We start from the raw sequence: 15,086 nt of genomic DNA, 5'->3' as shown, positions 1-15,086 counted from the left end.
TATAATTTTCTTCATCTACTGCATTTAAAGACATAAGTTGTCTATGTTCCTGCATCTACAAACTGTTAATATGTTTCTGCCATCATCTTCTGATAGCTTCCTGCATTGGCATCGACGTTGACGCATTAATTACAAGCAGATCTTTGTCTCATGAGAGATTTAAGATGCTGTATTCCTCTGCATGGTTGCCTTAGCCATTTATCTACGTGTGTGCATGAATGAGATTATGTGTGTCCAGAGGGATAGGCTTGCAAGCAAAAGTCTGCATGCATGCACATTTTTCTGTGCACATTTTCGATCTGCATGCTCTCTGTGGATGTTAAACATATAGATCTCTGCTGTGCATACACAATGAATGGAACACTCCCAACCCATTAAGCAGGAGTGCAGATGTCTCACAAATTTGTGATGTGAATCTCGTAAAGAGCTTACCAGAACATAATTATCTTTGTTCATCACTGCACATGTAAATGTACTTGTATATCCATATTCTACGTTTTTTAAAATATTGCAAACGTCGTTAAAATAAACAACAATATTATAAAGATGTAAGGTTAATTGAGTTACATTTGACCCTAAATTAGTATCAGACAAAACATAAAAAATAGAGATTTTTGAAAAATTCTCATTTCGAAACCAAACTCTTCATATATACATTTTATTAAACATGAGTATTTCATATTAGTAATAGGTCTATTTGAGCAAATACATTTTTACAAAATGTTTTTTATTTATGTTTCATACTTTGTTCATAAAGCAAATTCCCCCAACATATTTTGCAAATGGATTACGAGGCACGTCCTTAATCCTGTACTTGTTTTATGAAAAGAAAGAATTCTTATAGATCATTTTAATGTGTGTGAGTTGGCTTTGGTTCTTCACTTTCACTGTAATATATACACAAAAAATGACTATGGATAAAAGCTTCTGCTAAATAACTTCTTGCTCTTTTGTAAATATGTATTAAAAATGACACGCATACGCTACTTATTCAAAGCAGTATGTGCACTGCAGTGACAAGTTGATGGTTTACGTTCATAAATCCTCTTTCTCTAGTATGCATGCCATCGTATTTCACAAACACAACAACAAGCGACTTGAAAGTTTCGCCACATTGCGTGTGTATTCCAGCAGGTGGAGCTCATCCTGAGCCTCGCCTCTCTCTCCCCTCCACATAACACTAACAGCTTGAGAGCGGCGACACATCTCTGGCACTGACGTCATCAACTTCATCTCCAAGCAACCCCTCCATCAGCACTGGCGTCACTGTACGACGAACCCGCACAGTTGCTCGGCAACTTGTGCCTTGTGCGCTCACCCAGCCTTGCGCTCTGCTCGGAGCTTTGACGCGAGTGTGACGTTAATGAGGCGGGTATCAATTTGTTATGGCAGGAACGGGAGGGGGCGGAGCTTCCCCATCACACGACTGTGAGCCCGCAGCGTTTGTCCGCATGCTCAGCGCAGAGCTGTTCAGTTGAGCTGGGGCGCAGGTGGACGGGAGCGCACCCTGTAAATAGTAGCTCTTCTTTTACGGCTCCCTCCGTAAAAGTATATTTCGTTGTATATTGGAAATAATATTCACACATATGCTGAATATTTTGGACGAAATAATATTATTTTCTAGGACATGTGGAATGACTTGTAAATGCATATATAAAACTCGTTTCTACTGTGGAGGACAGTAGACTTCTTGTGTTGAAGGTAAGAATACTTTGGAAATTATGATTTTCAGAGGACATAAATAACCTGTAGAAATGTCAAATTCACAAAAAACGAAAACATTGATTTAGATAAATGTATTTCTGATAAGTATGTTTTTTTCTTATGTACATTTACAGATATTTGTATTTTGCTCTGTGTTCAGTATAAAGTTAAACATAATTACTTTGTTTCATAAAAAGTCCTAAACTTTTTTTATTTATGTATATTTAAAAATCAACTTTTTACTTTGAATGTATTAAGACATGTTTTACTATGTGATGTTGTAATTGGTTTGCTTTTGCATGTATAAGAATGATGATTTTAATAATAACAGCGTGACTTTTTACGTATTGCTGAAAACACCTCACTCAAATTTGTGCGCTTTTGTAAAATTGCATTTTATGTTTTATTTCAGACAGATTATACTATAAGTTAGTCTTTGACACGTCGCTGTACTAAGACACACACAGATCCAGCATCATGGTCATTATGACAGACAGCAGCACGGGCACTCGGTCCAGTCCAGCTGGGGCCAGGCCTCTGCAGGTCGGCTTTTATGAAATCATCAGAACACTCGGCAAAGGAAATTTTGCTGTTGTGAAACTGGCCAGACACAAAGTGACAAAAACACAGGTAAGCATTATGCATCATTCACATTTTCTATAAAATACTTATTTGACCTTTAAATGTTATTTTTATGACTATCTTTAAATTGTAATAATGATAATAATTCACAAACAAATGCATTTTATTATATGCAGGTTGCAATTAAAATAATTGATAAGACAAGACTGAACTCTGAGAACTTGGAGAAGATCTACAGGGAGGTTCAGATCATGAAACTGCTCAATCACCCTCACATCATCAAACTCTATCAGGTACGAGCAAATGTTTAGTTTGTATGTTTAACTAATCTGATGAAATCCCTGGTTAATGTCAGTTAAAAAGAGGTAGTGTGTACTTTTGGCATTGTCAGTTGAGAAAGTATGGTTTGATGTGTGAGAGTAACTGTTGGCCAGGCGTGATGTGCTTTTCTCTGAGAGTGCATCTGGATAGCATGTGATGTATAAATAGACCAACTTACTTGCGTCCATCTTTTGCATAGCAACTCTGTCCACCACAGTACATTGTAAGAATATTTTTTACAATGTTTAAACCTAAAAGTGCTAAATGTGGTGAAATCTACATTAACAGATTGTATGCAATTGAGAACTCTCATTCAAGTGACTGATTCAAGCATTAGCAAAGAATATTATGGCACTTTTTAACTAGTATTTTTTTGTCTTTCTAGACGTTTTATGATAAATTCTCAATTTACAAATTAGTTTTAAAATATCAATGTCTTGGACTAATCCATGTCATTCTGAATTGCCATAATATTTGTCTAAGGTGCACAGAGGGAAAGAGTGTGAGATGGATACAGTGTCTAAATATTTCTACTTAATTTGCACGAGTGGAAGTAAAGTACAATGTGTCTACAGTGTTAAGTGAAGTCAGCTTTCCGTATGGAGTAAAAATCTCTAAGAACTACAATCTGATCTGATCTCTCGACTTGTTTTCACACCATAGCTTGGCACACACACATGCAAATAGCGGAAGGCAAATACAGGCTGCAAATACGTCACCACATTCTTTCTCTAATAGCTTCCATTTGAGTTTGTTTTGCTAAAATGTGGATTATAATTTTGTGGATTATACTAGAGGACTGAGGTTGTGTAAACATGCCTGGAAAACCAAAACTTTTGGAAACAAGCTCCTTTGGGTCTGACCTCACTTATTTCACAGTGGGAAGTTGTGGGAATTGAGTTTGATATGAGCCGCATGGTTGTAGCCTGGTCCAGTATTGTCAAAAATAAAAAGTTATCAGCAATTAAAACTCAACGAAAGGATTTTCAGATGATTATGATCCCAGTTGGCTTCAGATGGAATCTTGTAGATGCTAGTTTGAAGTTTACCCGTATAAAAAAGGGCCCCTAAAATCTTGAGTCAGATTGGAAAAGTCAACTCAAGTCAACTTTAGTTTTGTCCTCTTCATTCTTTACTGAAGAACCCTCACCCTCTTTATCTAAAGGATCTAATGGCAGTTGAGAAGAAAGAATAAAAAATGTGAAGCTGGCGATCCATGACCCCTCAAGATAAAACTGTATTCAATTTCATTCTCTTTAAAACTATCAGCTGAACTCTCCGGTCCTCATTTTCCATGGTAGGGGAAATGTCTCTGTGGGCCGTACGGACCGGGGTTTCTAAGGAAGCTGTGACATCATTAGCACCTCTGGGTCGACACTAAAGGCTGGACGTTTAGCTTATCTGGAGATAAAGGCTGTTTTCCTGCGGTTGGCCGGTTTCTTTGCCTGCCTACGTGTATTATTACACGTTACATAGCTGACCTGAAGTATTGAGTGTCTTGAGTCTGTGTATAGATGATTACACAGGTTTTCTCAGAGATAGTAAAAGAGGCAAAGCGCAAAACCAGTTGTGCAACACTGTCTGCTGGCAACGTGTAAGCGTTTAGTATTTCTCCCTCAGGCCTCTCTTGGGAAGTTCAATGACATTCCCGAAAAGGGTGAGGACGTCACACAGTGTTTTTTAACACTATAGGTTTAATATAGTACTAATTGTTCCACCATAATTCCATTTGTGTCACTGCATGTCTTTGTACATCCTCTGATCCCTTTTAATGCGTCTTATGGTTCACACGAAACAGGTTATTACAGATTAAGTTTCGGCTGTCATTATGTGGAGGTTTATTGGCAGCGATGGGTCAAATGTGTGTGCGCTCATGTAGACATACTGCTAAAAATAAAGGCCATTCATGGTTGTCTGCTCTCTTATGCAATGGTGCACATTATGGGAAACCGACCTGTCATGTATGAACAACAACCATCAAAAAGGAGTTGACAGAAAGAGGAAATTTGCCTAAACAGAAGCCGACCTTAGATAATTTAGGTACCAACTTGTGTGTTTTTTAGATTAACGTTTATGTGAATGCAAAAAGCAATGTGTATATTTCATGTCTTCACCATTTTCAATGGTTCATTGAAGTTCTTATTTAAGATGGATTTTTTCCATGTGAAAATATGTTTCTCAAAATGCTTTTTATTGTATAAATTTATCAAACCTCAAATAAGAGTTGTTAAAAGATTAATCAAGAGATGTTTTTATCTTTACAGGTTATGGAGACCAAAGACATGCTGTACATTGTGACAGAGTTTGCAAAAAATGGAGAGATGTTTGGTAAGTAGATTTTTATAAATAAATTAAAATAATCTCTGAAATGACTGGCAGGCGCAAACGACTGATGAGGATAGAATTATTTAGATCAGCATTGCCGTCATAGCATTGACTCAGTGAGTGAGCACAGAGAGGAGCAGGTGTGGGATTTCAAGCTTTATATAACTCTGTAAAAGGGATAAGCTGTCGTACCCCTGCTTTCCCTTAGTACCTGTGGGTTTAAACACTATGACATATCTGTATCTTCACCCGTCTCACATTTGGCCTTTGGGAAAACAATATCTGCTTTCTCAGATAAACTGCAAGCCTGCCACACTTTATATATTTATATGATGTTTCTATTGAGATACCTGCTCCCCTCCTAAAATGCATTTTATTTTGACAGAGTATCTGACGTCTAACGGACGGATGAGTGAAAATGAGGCTCGTAAGAAGTTCTGGCAGATTCTGACAGCGGTGGACTATTGCCATCAGCACCACATTGTCCACAGAGACCTAAAAACTGAAAACCTGCTGCTAGATGCCAACATGAACATCAAACTGGCAGGTGGGCAGAGTAACCATGCTCATTTCTGGGCCAGGCATGTAAATACTTCTCAGTGGCGGGTCTACTGAGACGAAAAGTAATTGCTTTATTTACAGTAAGGATCACTAATAAAATAATGACTCTAAATTATGTAACCGGAGTAGTCTGCTCTGTGTCAGGGAAATTATACAGATGCTTTTTCTGTAGCTAGACAATTCATCCATTATAACACTTTATGTAACACCATGTGAAGAATTCACCATTCGCATAGCTTAAGGCAGTTCTTATAAGTAATCAAAGCCATATGTTCAACAAAGAGCTCATTTCTTTTTTACAACCCTCCAGATTTTGGATTTGGAAACTTTTATAATGCTGGTGAGCCTCTATCCACATGGTGCGGAAGCCCACCATACGCTGCCCCGGAGGTCTTCGAGGGCAAAGAATACGAGGGACCACATTTGGACATTTGGGTATGTTCTAGTTGAACTGTTTGAGTCTCACCATAACACAGCTGTTGACCATTTCTTAATGGGATACAATTCATATATAAATAATTTATTCATCTTAATGTCAATCAAATCCTGTATATGATTTGTTCATCTGTGGAACACAAAAAGATCATATTTTAAGAAATGTCTTAGGGGTTTTGTGTTAATACAATGGAAGTCAATAGGGGAGCCAATGTTGTTTGGTTACTAATATTCTTCACAAATATCTTCTTTTGTGTTCTGCAGATTAAAGAAAGTCATAAAGGTTTAAAATAAAATCTACTAGAACTTCCGTCTGGAAATCCTATTGACTTTGTAGTTTATTGCATTAATGCTCAAAATTTGTGTTTTTCAGAGTCTTGGTGTGGTCTTGTATGTGCTGGTGTGTGGGTCCCTGCCCTTCGATGGGGACAGTCTTCCTGCCCTGCGACAGAGAGTTACAGAGGGCCGCTTCAGAATACCATTCTTTATGTCACAAGGTAAATATCAGTGATTCCTCTCCTCATGTACAATATCATTCTAAGCTATGCAAAGGGAATCAAATTAACCAAGACCTTCATGTCACCTTTTCCAGACTGTGAAAACCTGATTCGGAAGATGCTTGTGGTCGACTCAGCCAAGCGAATCAGCATAGCCCAGATCAAGCAGCACCGCTGGATGTTAGCAGACCCCAGCGCACCCCACCAAATCCTTTCCCAGTCTTTTACTGACTATAACTCCAACCTGGGAGACTACAGTGAACCTGTCTTGGGGATCATGCAGACACTGGGCATTGACAGGCAGAGGACTGTTGAGGTGAGAAAAAAGGCTTGCAAATGAAAGACATCACAATATTGAACATGCAATGCTATTTGACTGGTGTCTCCATCTAGTTTTCTAAGTAGCTTCACAAACAAGACAGTTGGTTCACCAGTACTGGTTTATTCTCGTAGTTGTGCTGTTTCACCAGCTAAATTGGCACCATAATCCACCAAAAAAAGCATTGACATTTTTACCAGTCCTTTCAGCAGGGACACATGCCTGTTTTTGTAGCAAGGGTTAATAAATGCTGGTAATAAATTCTCCATTTGTCACAGCTGAATAAAACAGCCATCCTATTTGTCTTCCCTTGGCTTTAAATATGCTCCACTGCTGGCACCAAAAGGATAAACCCAGTAGCATCTGTTTTTTAAGCCACGAAGCTGTACTGCCTTTAGCTTTTGCTAAGATCCCTTAAGAAGTTAATACTTCCCTCAGATTTTTTGCATTTAAACACACCTGTTTAACCAACGCTCAGCCTTTCTAAAACAGATCTTTAATATTTCTCTGCAGTCTCTCCAGAACACCAGTTACAACCACTTCTCAGCAATTTATTACCTGCTGCTAGAAAGAGTGAAGGAGCACCGTAGCCAGCTGCTCAGCCGCCAGTGCGGTGCCTGGAATCCAAGATCCAGGACGGCATCCGATTCCTCCACCCCGGAGGTAAATGTCAAAGCAAGAACTGTTCTGTGTATGTCTCCTGTGTGAGATTCAATCCATCTTTGCTAACTCAGCTCTTCCTCTGTTCATCTCATTTTCAAGGTGATTATGGAGTCATCTGACAGCTTCGGGACGTCCGCTTTTCATACTGCCTCAAAGGTGAACACTTCAGTCCATTCGGAGATCGAATGCGAACAAGGAGGACTTTTTCAGGTCAGTATTAAGTCTCTGTGATATTGGGATTTGCAATTGAGAGTTTGTTGCATTTTCAGAGAAATTGTTTTCTAACTATAGATATTGTTTTTTTAACCTATTCAAAGACAAACCTAGTGTAAACTCTGAGATTACGCCAGACTTGACTGTTACTTCAACTTTATTTTTTAATAGGTGAATTACTGTTTACCTAGATTACCTATAATTCTACAGAGAAATTTACAAATCGCAGAAGTCACTTTTTGGGAAAATCAATGGAAAAATTTAGTTAAGGTTCCTGCTGTCCCTCTTGCGCTCAAACCCACCTTTGAAGCCTGTATCATATAGACCCCTCTCTTTAGTAAACAGACTCCCTGTCCTGTTTCATATTGCAGATATGCAGTGCACCCCCAATCCCCCTCCTTCATTAGAAACAAGCAGTGGCTAACGTGAATGCCTCCCTCCCTTCCTCAGCGTGTGGTTTGCCCAGTGGAAGCCAGTCTAAAAGGGCTCATGTGGAACCGATCCATCTCACCCAACAGTCTGCTGGAGACCACCATCAATGAAGAAGTGCGGCCTCATGACCTTGAGGAGGAAGAGGGGATGCTGCAGGTCCAGGCCCCCCATCTCCCCAGCACCACCTCCCGCAGACACACGCTGGCTGAAGTCTCTGCGCGATTCCACCAGTGCAATCCACCTTGTAAGTAAGAAACAAGTGGTCTTGAGAGACCTCTATTTAATGCCAAGATCGTTTTTTTAACCTGCCTTTCTCTCACAGGTATAGTGGTTAGCCCCTCAGATGGTGCTTCTTCTGACAGTTGTCTGAAGTCCTCTTCCAACCCGAACCCAACTCTATCCAATGGTATTGGGGACCTTTCAACGCTCTTTGTTTCTGGGACTGGCCCGGGAGCCTTAGTTCCTGCTGGAACACAGCTAGCTTTATCCTCCAACCTGCTCCTACAGAACCAAGGAAGTATGCTTGCAGCCAGCTTCCAAGAGGGCCGTAGGGCTTCAGACACCTCCCTTACGCAAGGTTGGTTTTTATCAAACTTTCATTGATATTGTTGAAAATCTTGAACAAATTAAGTTTCTAACAGGACTGTGGTGACTTATTTTTCTAGGACTGAAAGCATTCCGACAGCAGTTGAGGAAGAACACACGTACAAAAGGCCTTCTGGGGTTGAACAAGATCAAAGGTCTTGCACGACAGGTGTGCCCTCCGACCTCATGCTCCAGGGGCAGCCGGGGTTCGCTGGGACCAAGCATGTGTCCTCCCTCAAGCCTCCAGAGCTCTAGTGGTCCTCGTGAGCGTCGTAGCATGTTGGAAGAGGTTCTACACCAGCAGAGGTAAGAAGAACTGCCAAATACTTATGATTTCTAAATGCTGCCTACATTCTGTGATCATACCTGAACATTCCCTTCATTTTTCTTCTACAGAATGCTACAGATTCAACATCAACCTCAGCCACAAGTTCAGTCCCAACCCCAACAGTCCGTGCTTTTCTCCCTCCCCTCGTCTCCTCCATCCAACAATCTCTTTGCCCCCGCTGCCCTCTTTTCCAACCCTCCCACTCAGCCTATCCTCCCAACATGCCAGCAGACCTCTATCACCCTCCAGCACAACCTGTGGCAGCAGCAGCAGTCACTTGACTCCTCATCCCTCTCTCCCGTGGCTTCGGCTGCCCATCTTCTGGAAGCTCGCCTGCACATCAGCCAGCGTCCACATCTCCAACCACACCCTCAGACCCAGCAGCACCTGCTGATCCAGCCCAGCATCCAGCCCCAGGGGCTTTTCTCCCTTGTGCCTCACCAGGGCGGTTGGAGCTTCAACACCAGCACTGATTCAGAAGCAGATGTCCAGGGACTGGCTTGTGCTCGTCAAAAACAGCAGCTCAGCAGCTGTGTCATGGTCAAGTAAAGAAAGAAAAAATCGAGAAGAATTATTGAAAGATTGATAAATCTTAAGAGTTATGCCTCCACCACTCTTGGTCCAGAATGAGCTGATGGTGTTGAGCAGAGAACATACTTTAGGAACATCAGAAACCAGTCAGCATCCTATTTTGGTGATGCGCTCGGTTTTTGATGCATGAAGACGCTTGTACTATATCTGGAACATCACGCAATTCCACGTTTGTGTCTGTATGTGATGGAATAACCAGAGGAAATGAGAAAGAAGCAATAACCAAACTCTTTATCGAGCCCATAAACCCTTGTCATGTGCTCCTGTCTGCATAGCAATAAAGGACAGGCCACTACACAGGGAATGATAGAGTGTTTCTAAGGTCTAAACTATTTGCAAGTGGATCAGCTCGCATATTACACTAGCCTCCATGATTATGTCAAAGACATTTTTTCTTTTTTTTTCTAAATAGAATTTTTATGTCTTCCGTACAGATTTTTCCAAAAATTTCCTTTCAGGGTTTAAGCTTTTTTTTGTCTGTTTGTTTCTCACATCTCCAGAGAAGACCAAAGCCGATAGCTCTTTGCAATTGTTTTTTGCCTCTTTGATTCCTTACCTTGATGTTTTGAAACAGAGTATCCTAAACTTCCAAAAACCAAGAAAAAAATAATAATACTGTCATTTCATCTGTGATGTGAAAACATGCGTTGCACAAATTAGCCAAGCTATGCGGCAAATGATTTCCGAACAACGATGAGGTCATCGAAGGTGCCCTACTATGTGGGAAAATGAAGACAGGATTAAGCTAGATAAGCACAATAGGTACTGCATAGATGTTCACGTAGAAAATTGTGTGAATGTTTGTCTTTGTGCTGTTTGTGACATTGACTTTTAATGCTGCTTTATGTTTTGTCAGGTCCAGACAAAGACACTATGCTATTTACTCATACAGATGTGCACCAACCAATGACTTATGCTTAAGGAAAATAGGAGACATTGTTAGAAAAACTCTTCCGTCACATCACTACCTCCTGCATTACTGATCATTCACCTCAGAAGGCTGTATTTAAACAGACACTGTATGAGTATGAGTCCACTGACCCTCATTACCAATGTACTTTTTTTTTTCTTTAAGTCAGTGAACAAAGATTATGAGAATAGTGCAATATTTCACATTGAAATGTAGATCCAGGACAAGAAGCTGTAGGAAAGCAAAAGGTACTTAATGCCTGATCGTGTTATTTTCTTATTTCTTATTTAGAACATGATTTCTATTTGTATTGATTGTATGTACAAGATTATTTTAAATATGTTCTGCGTTAGCATAAGAAAATACGAGCTCTGTAATTTTTACGGCTCATACTCTTTGTGACACAGGTTGCCTTTGTGTCCAGGTTGGCTTTGCAGAAATAGGTAAAGCAAAAGATAGAAAGCACAGGAGATATTACTGCGTTTTCAAAGATGTCACAGTGGTGAAAAGCTCTCTGTTTAATTAAGTGTAGCGTGTTCAGAATCTGGCGAAATTAGTCCTACTGCTATGATACGGTAGCTGGCTCTTCTAGCTAACAAATCTTTGATAAGCAATTGTTTTAAAGAGCTGGTCTCAGAAGGATCATTTCTATTATTTACTATTTGAAATGCACACATATACACACACATAGTTGAACACATCTTGTAGCAATAGAGTTCCTTTCTATGTTTGTGGTTCGTTTTAAAATCTGCGTGTGAAATATTGCATCCAGGTGCTAGACATAGATTTTAGAAGTGGTCTGGATTTGTGTGTAATTTATATTGAACAATCATGTTTTAACATTATTGAAACTCAAAGCTTTGCTTGAAGCACTGTTTCCACAATCCTGTTGCATGTCTGTCTAGTGTAAATGTATCATGTATGTGCAATGCTTTCTAGAAGTTTAGAAAGTAACTGTGTTGTTTGCAAACTGGGTCATAAAACAAGTGTTTGAAACCGGTACAGAAAAAGATGATTGAAGATATTGGAAGAAACAGTATTAAGCATTTTCCCTTTTCACCTACTCACCACCAACAATTGTGCCTTTTTCTGAACAAATCTATTGGTGGTGTAATTTTGATTTTAAAACACCGGAAAGCTACAGACGTGAACATCATATGCTTTTGTTAGTTTATATTTTCATTTTAATTTGCTGTCTGACAATAATGCACTTTATAGTGACGACTGCTTGTGTTAAAAATAGTGTTTCCACTGCTGGTTAAGATATGTATGAGGTTAATTTAATGTTACTTTTTACTTTTGAAACATCATATTTTGCTGAAAAACTTTGTATTTGTTATATTTCCCTGGTTTGCTTGCTTTTTATTGTATGTGTGCTTACAAAGTGAGAGGAATTACACATGGTTATGTGAAAGTACCTGAGAGAACATGTTTTATTTATGTGGCTATTTATTTGAATAAAAACTCACCACTTGGAATTAGTGTTGGTTTGTTTCTTCCTTCCCGTCTTAAAGTCTTTTTCCATATGGTTCTAAAAGAAACCAAGCTACAGCCTTAAATAGATTCCTAAAGTTGTTCAAAGCTGCATAATTTTCTGTAAAAATGAACAAAAATCAGTAATAAAACATCCTAAATTTACAATAGTGATTTATATGTCAAGCTGTCCAGTACGATTTCGCAGGAAATGCGAGTTTGACACCAAAAATAATACTTGCCATGAAGTTTATTCGTATCCTACACTGTAAACAACTTGGAAAACCGCAGCAACTAACAGTAACAATTAGTGTGCAGCACAGCTATGAATAGTAAATATAATCTAATGTGACAGTTCTGTGGAGAGGATCACAGGTACAAGATAAAATACAAGTAAACACATTCCACTGGTTGTACACCCATCACTCTTGCTATAAGCTAACGGGTGGCTGGGTGCCCAGAGAGCTCGGATTGATCCATGCTTTGAATTCTGTCTTCATAAATTCAGCTCCGAAGCAAGTGGTCCATGCCAATCATTTTGCCTTCCCATCCTGTTTAAACCATAAACAAAGTGCCTGCTCGCAGACATTCAAATTTATGAATCCGCCTCTAAGTTTACTTTGAAATGATTGCATGTTAGTCTTAGGATGTAGGCCCGCAGCAATAACAAACAAGAACAGCTCCCTGTCAGTTTATTTAATTCAATTCAGCAGCACCTTTAGTCACCTTCAGTCTTGACAATAAATCTGATCTGAAATTAATTGACTGCCAAAACAACAACACTCAAAAATACTTAAAATTTTTAAAAGCAATACTTAAAAGCAATTAAGGTAGATTATATTTATGTCAGGCAGTTGGCTGCTTTCACCCGACTCTAAATCTGCAATTATCATAATACAACTTGATTATTGTGTAGTAAAGTATTTGAACTCTTTTAATGCATGTGGAATGTTTTAGTATGCAAAAACAATGTATAATGTATATACTTCATACAGTAGTGGCAAAAAGCGATATCCAAATTTAGACAACTGACTTTGATATTAATGCATATATTTTATTAAACATGCATTAAAAATATATACACGTTACATTGTTGTGTTTAGAGTATAAACTGAAGCTCAGCTTTGAAAAATAAATTAAACATGTACAATAACTAAGAGGCTTAAATAAATATTTATACCTAAATTAAATTAGGCCTACTGTTAAATTAACTAAAATTGCTTTTTGTTTTTCTATGAATTTTTTCTATGTTCAAAATAAACATTCCCTGATACATTGGTTTGCCTTTTTTCCACATCATTTAATACCTTGCCAAGTGTTTTATCCATTTCTTTCCAAGGGAGCAATAAAAGTAAAATTTTCATCCACTACTGTATTTATGAGCATGTCTGTTTATTACTGAACACGTGAATGCACTAGAGAGGTCCGGTATCTTATGAAGAGATGCAGAGAGCAATAGTCGTGTGCACGGTAGATAAGTCCGAAGTATCTTGGTATCACATATCTCTCTCTTTCCCGTCTGGGACATGGTGTGGCCAGGATTGTAAACTGAGATAGGTAGGAGAGAGAGACGTGTAGAATCTGTCAGAGGTCATTTAGGGCCAGCACTGTGAGACTAGCAGCTTTCAGCACTAGTTTGGGATGACAAAGAATTTAAGACATACAGCATCAAAGTCATTAAAAATGTTATAAGCTAGTGTGCTATTTTTTGCTACGCAGTTAAACTTAACAAAGATGAGAAAGTGTATAGGTGTTCACGTGGGGTAGTAAGTGGAAAGTATGTTTTAAGAATATGTCACTTACAATCCTATATGATTATAGCATCTTGTTTTGACATAAAGAAAGTTTCTGGTTTCAAAGAAAAAAATTTAACTCTAAATTACAATACTTTTTAAATGAGATTGGCCCTAGTTTTATAGCAGTAATATTTTACAAAGCAATTCAAAAGTCACTTTGAGTTCAGAGCTATGAAACAGTGAGGGGTCTAAAGAACCTTTATGATAATGAAGTCATTAGAACACCTTGCCCATTACCTTAGTTACACAACCTTTCCACTGCGCTATACCCCTGGTGATTATTAGAGAAAAACGTGCAATTTGCAGGTTGAGTAAAGCTTTGCATCACCAACTAAACAGACGGCTTCTAAACTGTAATGGAATAGCACTTATCCTAGAAGAACAGCTTCACTTGAAAGATATACATTATGCTCACATGACGTCTACATTTACATTCACATCAAAAGGAGTTTACTCTACAAATACATAATACAAATGTTAGGATTATGAATTTATAATACAATATCAAAACTATTGTAATAGGAAATCGTGCAATGTCCAAAATGTATTCAGAACGCATTTATTACTCCAGACAAATCAATGGTCTACTTAAAGGTCCATTGTACGAAATGTTGCACCATCTAGCGGTGAGGTTGAGAATTGCAACCAACTGCTCACTCCACCCCTCCCTTTAGCAGCACTACGGTGGCTGACACAGGGCTAACGTCTTCACTTCCTTGTGGAAGGAGATAAGGCATTTACGAAATGCGTTCTGTAGACCAGTATATCCGTTTCGTGGCTGCTGTAGAAACACCATGGCAAATTCCACATATGGGGACCCACGGTGCTAAGGTAATAAAACATTTATTATGCAAGGTCTTTATACACCTCTGAAAATATTGTTACGTATACTAAATTGTATTTCTGTCAATAGATCCTTCAAAAAATGACACACAGCACCTTTATCTTTATTACTTCTGCATTATCATTGTATTGTTTGTCCTCATACTTTTTAGAATAAGGTAGACTTAAATAGCCTATTAAAGCTGTTCTGTGAATCTGTCATTTTATTGATGTCTATCATGTCTCTTCTCTTGGCAATGTTTGAAAATGACCCAAGCTTTGATCTCAGGGCAGAGAGAAAGAGTAGAGTAGAGTAGAGTAGAGAGAGAGAGTGAGAGTGAGAGAGAGAGGTGCAGACTTAATCGGCACACAGCTGCTTAGTGAACTCAGCATGAAAGGGCTGTAATGGAATGCTCAGTCAGACGCCAGCGCCTCCTGTACAATATTAACTGGGGCTCAATGTGCGTCATTCAGCAAACAGATGACCCTGAGAGCACTGGAGCAAGTGAGAACCTCTTAGACTCTCCAT

The 15,086-nt window shown here is 38.9% G+C and overlaps 1 protein-coding gene across 2 annotated transcripts; it reads left to right on the top strand.

The window, feature by feature from the left end:
• Nucleotides 1-1,432: 1,432 nt before the first annotated feature.
• Nucleotides 1,433-11,947, top strand: sik1 (salt-inducible kinase 1). Of its 2 annotated transcripts, XR_008907316.1 has the most exons (15): nt 1,433-1,701; nt 2,117-2,334; nt 2,463-2,579; nt 4,872-4,935; nt 5,318-5,479; nt 5,804-5,928; nt 6,302-6,425; nt 6,521-6,741; nt 7,258-7,407; nt 7,507-7,617; nt 8,071-8,296; nt 8,375-8,629; nt 8,718-8,943; nt 9,034-10,318; nt 10,413-11,947. XR_008907316.1 is itself a non-coding variant. In XM_056755001.1 (14 exons), exons 2-14 carry the CDS (start codon nt 2,182-2,184, stop codon nt 9,512-9,514), a joined length of 2,415 nt encoding a protein of 804 aa, XP_056610979.1. In that variant the 5' UTR covers nt 1,433-1,701; nt 2,117-2,181; the 3' UTR covers nt 9,515-11,947. The 2 variants fall into 2 exon arrangements, 1 of the variants encoding a protein (XP_056610979.1); XM_056755001.1 differs by having other exon boundaries at nt 9,034-11,947.
• Nucleotides 11,948-15,086: the final 3,139 nt, after the last annotated feature.

This window comes from Triplophysa dalaica, chromosome 8 (genome assembly GCF_015846415.1).
Source record: "Triplophysa dalaica isolate WHDGS20190420 chromosome 8, ASM1584641v1, whole genome shotgun sequence".
Classification (NCBI taxonomy): Eukaryota; Metazoa; Chordata; class Actinopteri; order Cypriniformes; family Nemacheilidae; genus Triplophysa; species Triplophysa dalaica.
The sequence above is the reverse complement of the archived record's forward strand: the minus strand, read 5'-3'. Positions and strand labels throughout refer to the sequence as shown.

Coding starts and splice junctions, on each gene's coding strand:
- sik1 (XM_056755001.1), top strand. CDS start 2,182: ATGGTCATTATGACAGACAGCAGCACGGGCACTCGGTCCAGTCCAGCT. Junction 2,335..2,462: donor ACAAAGTGACAAAAACACAG/GTAAGCATTATG, acceptor TATTATATGCAG/GTTGCAATTAAAATAATTGA. Junction 8,630..8,717: donor AGACACCTCCCTTACGCAAG/GTTGGTTTTTAT, acceptor TTATTTTTCTAG/GACTGAAAGCATTCCGACAG.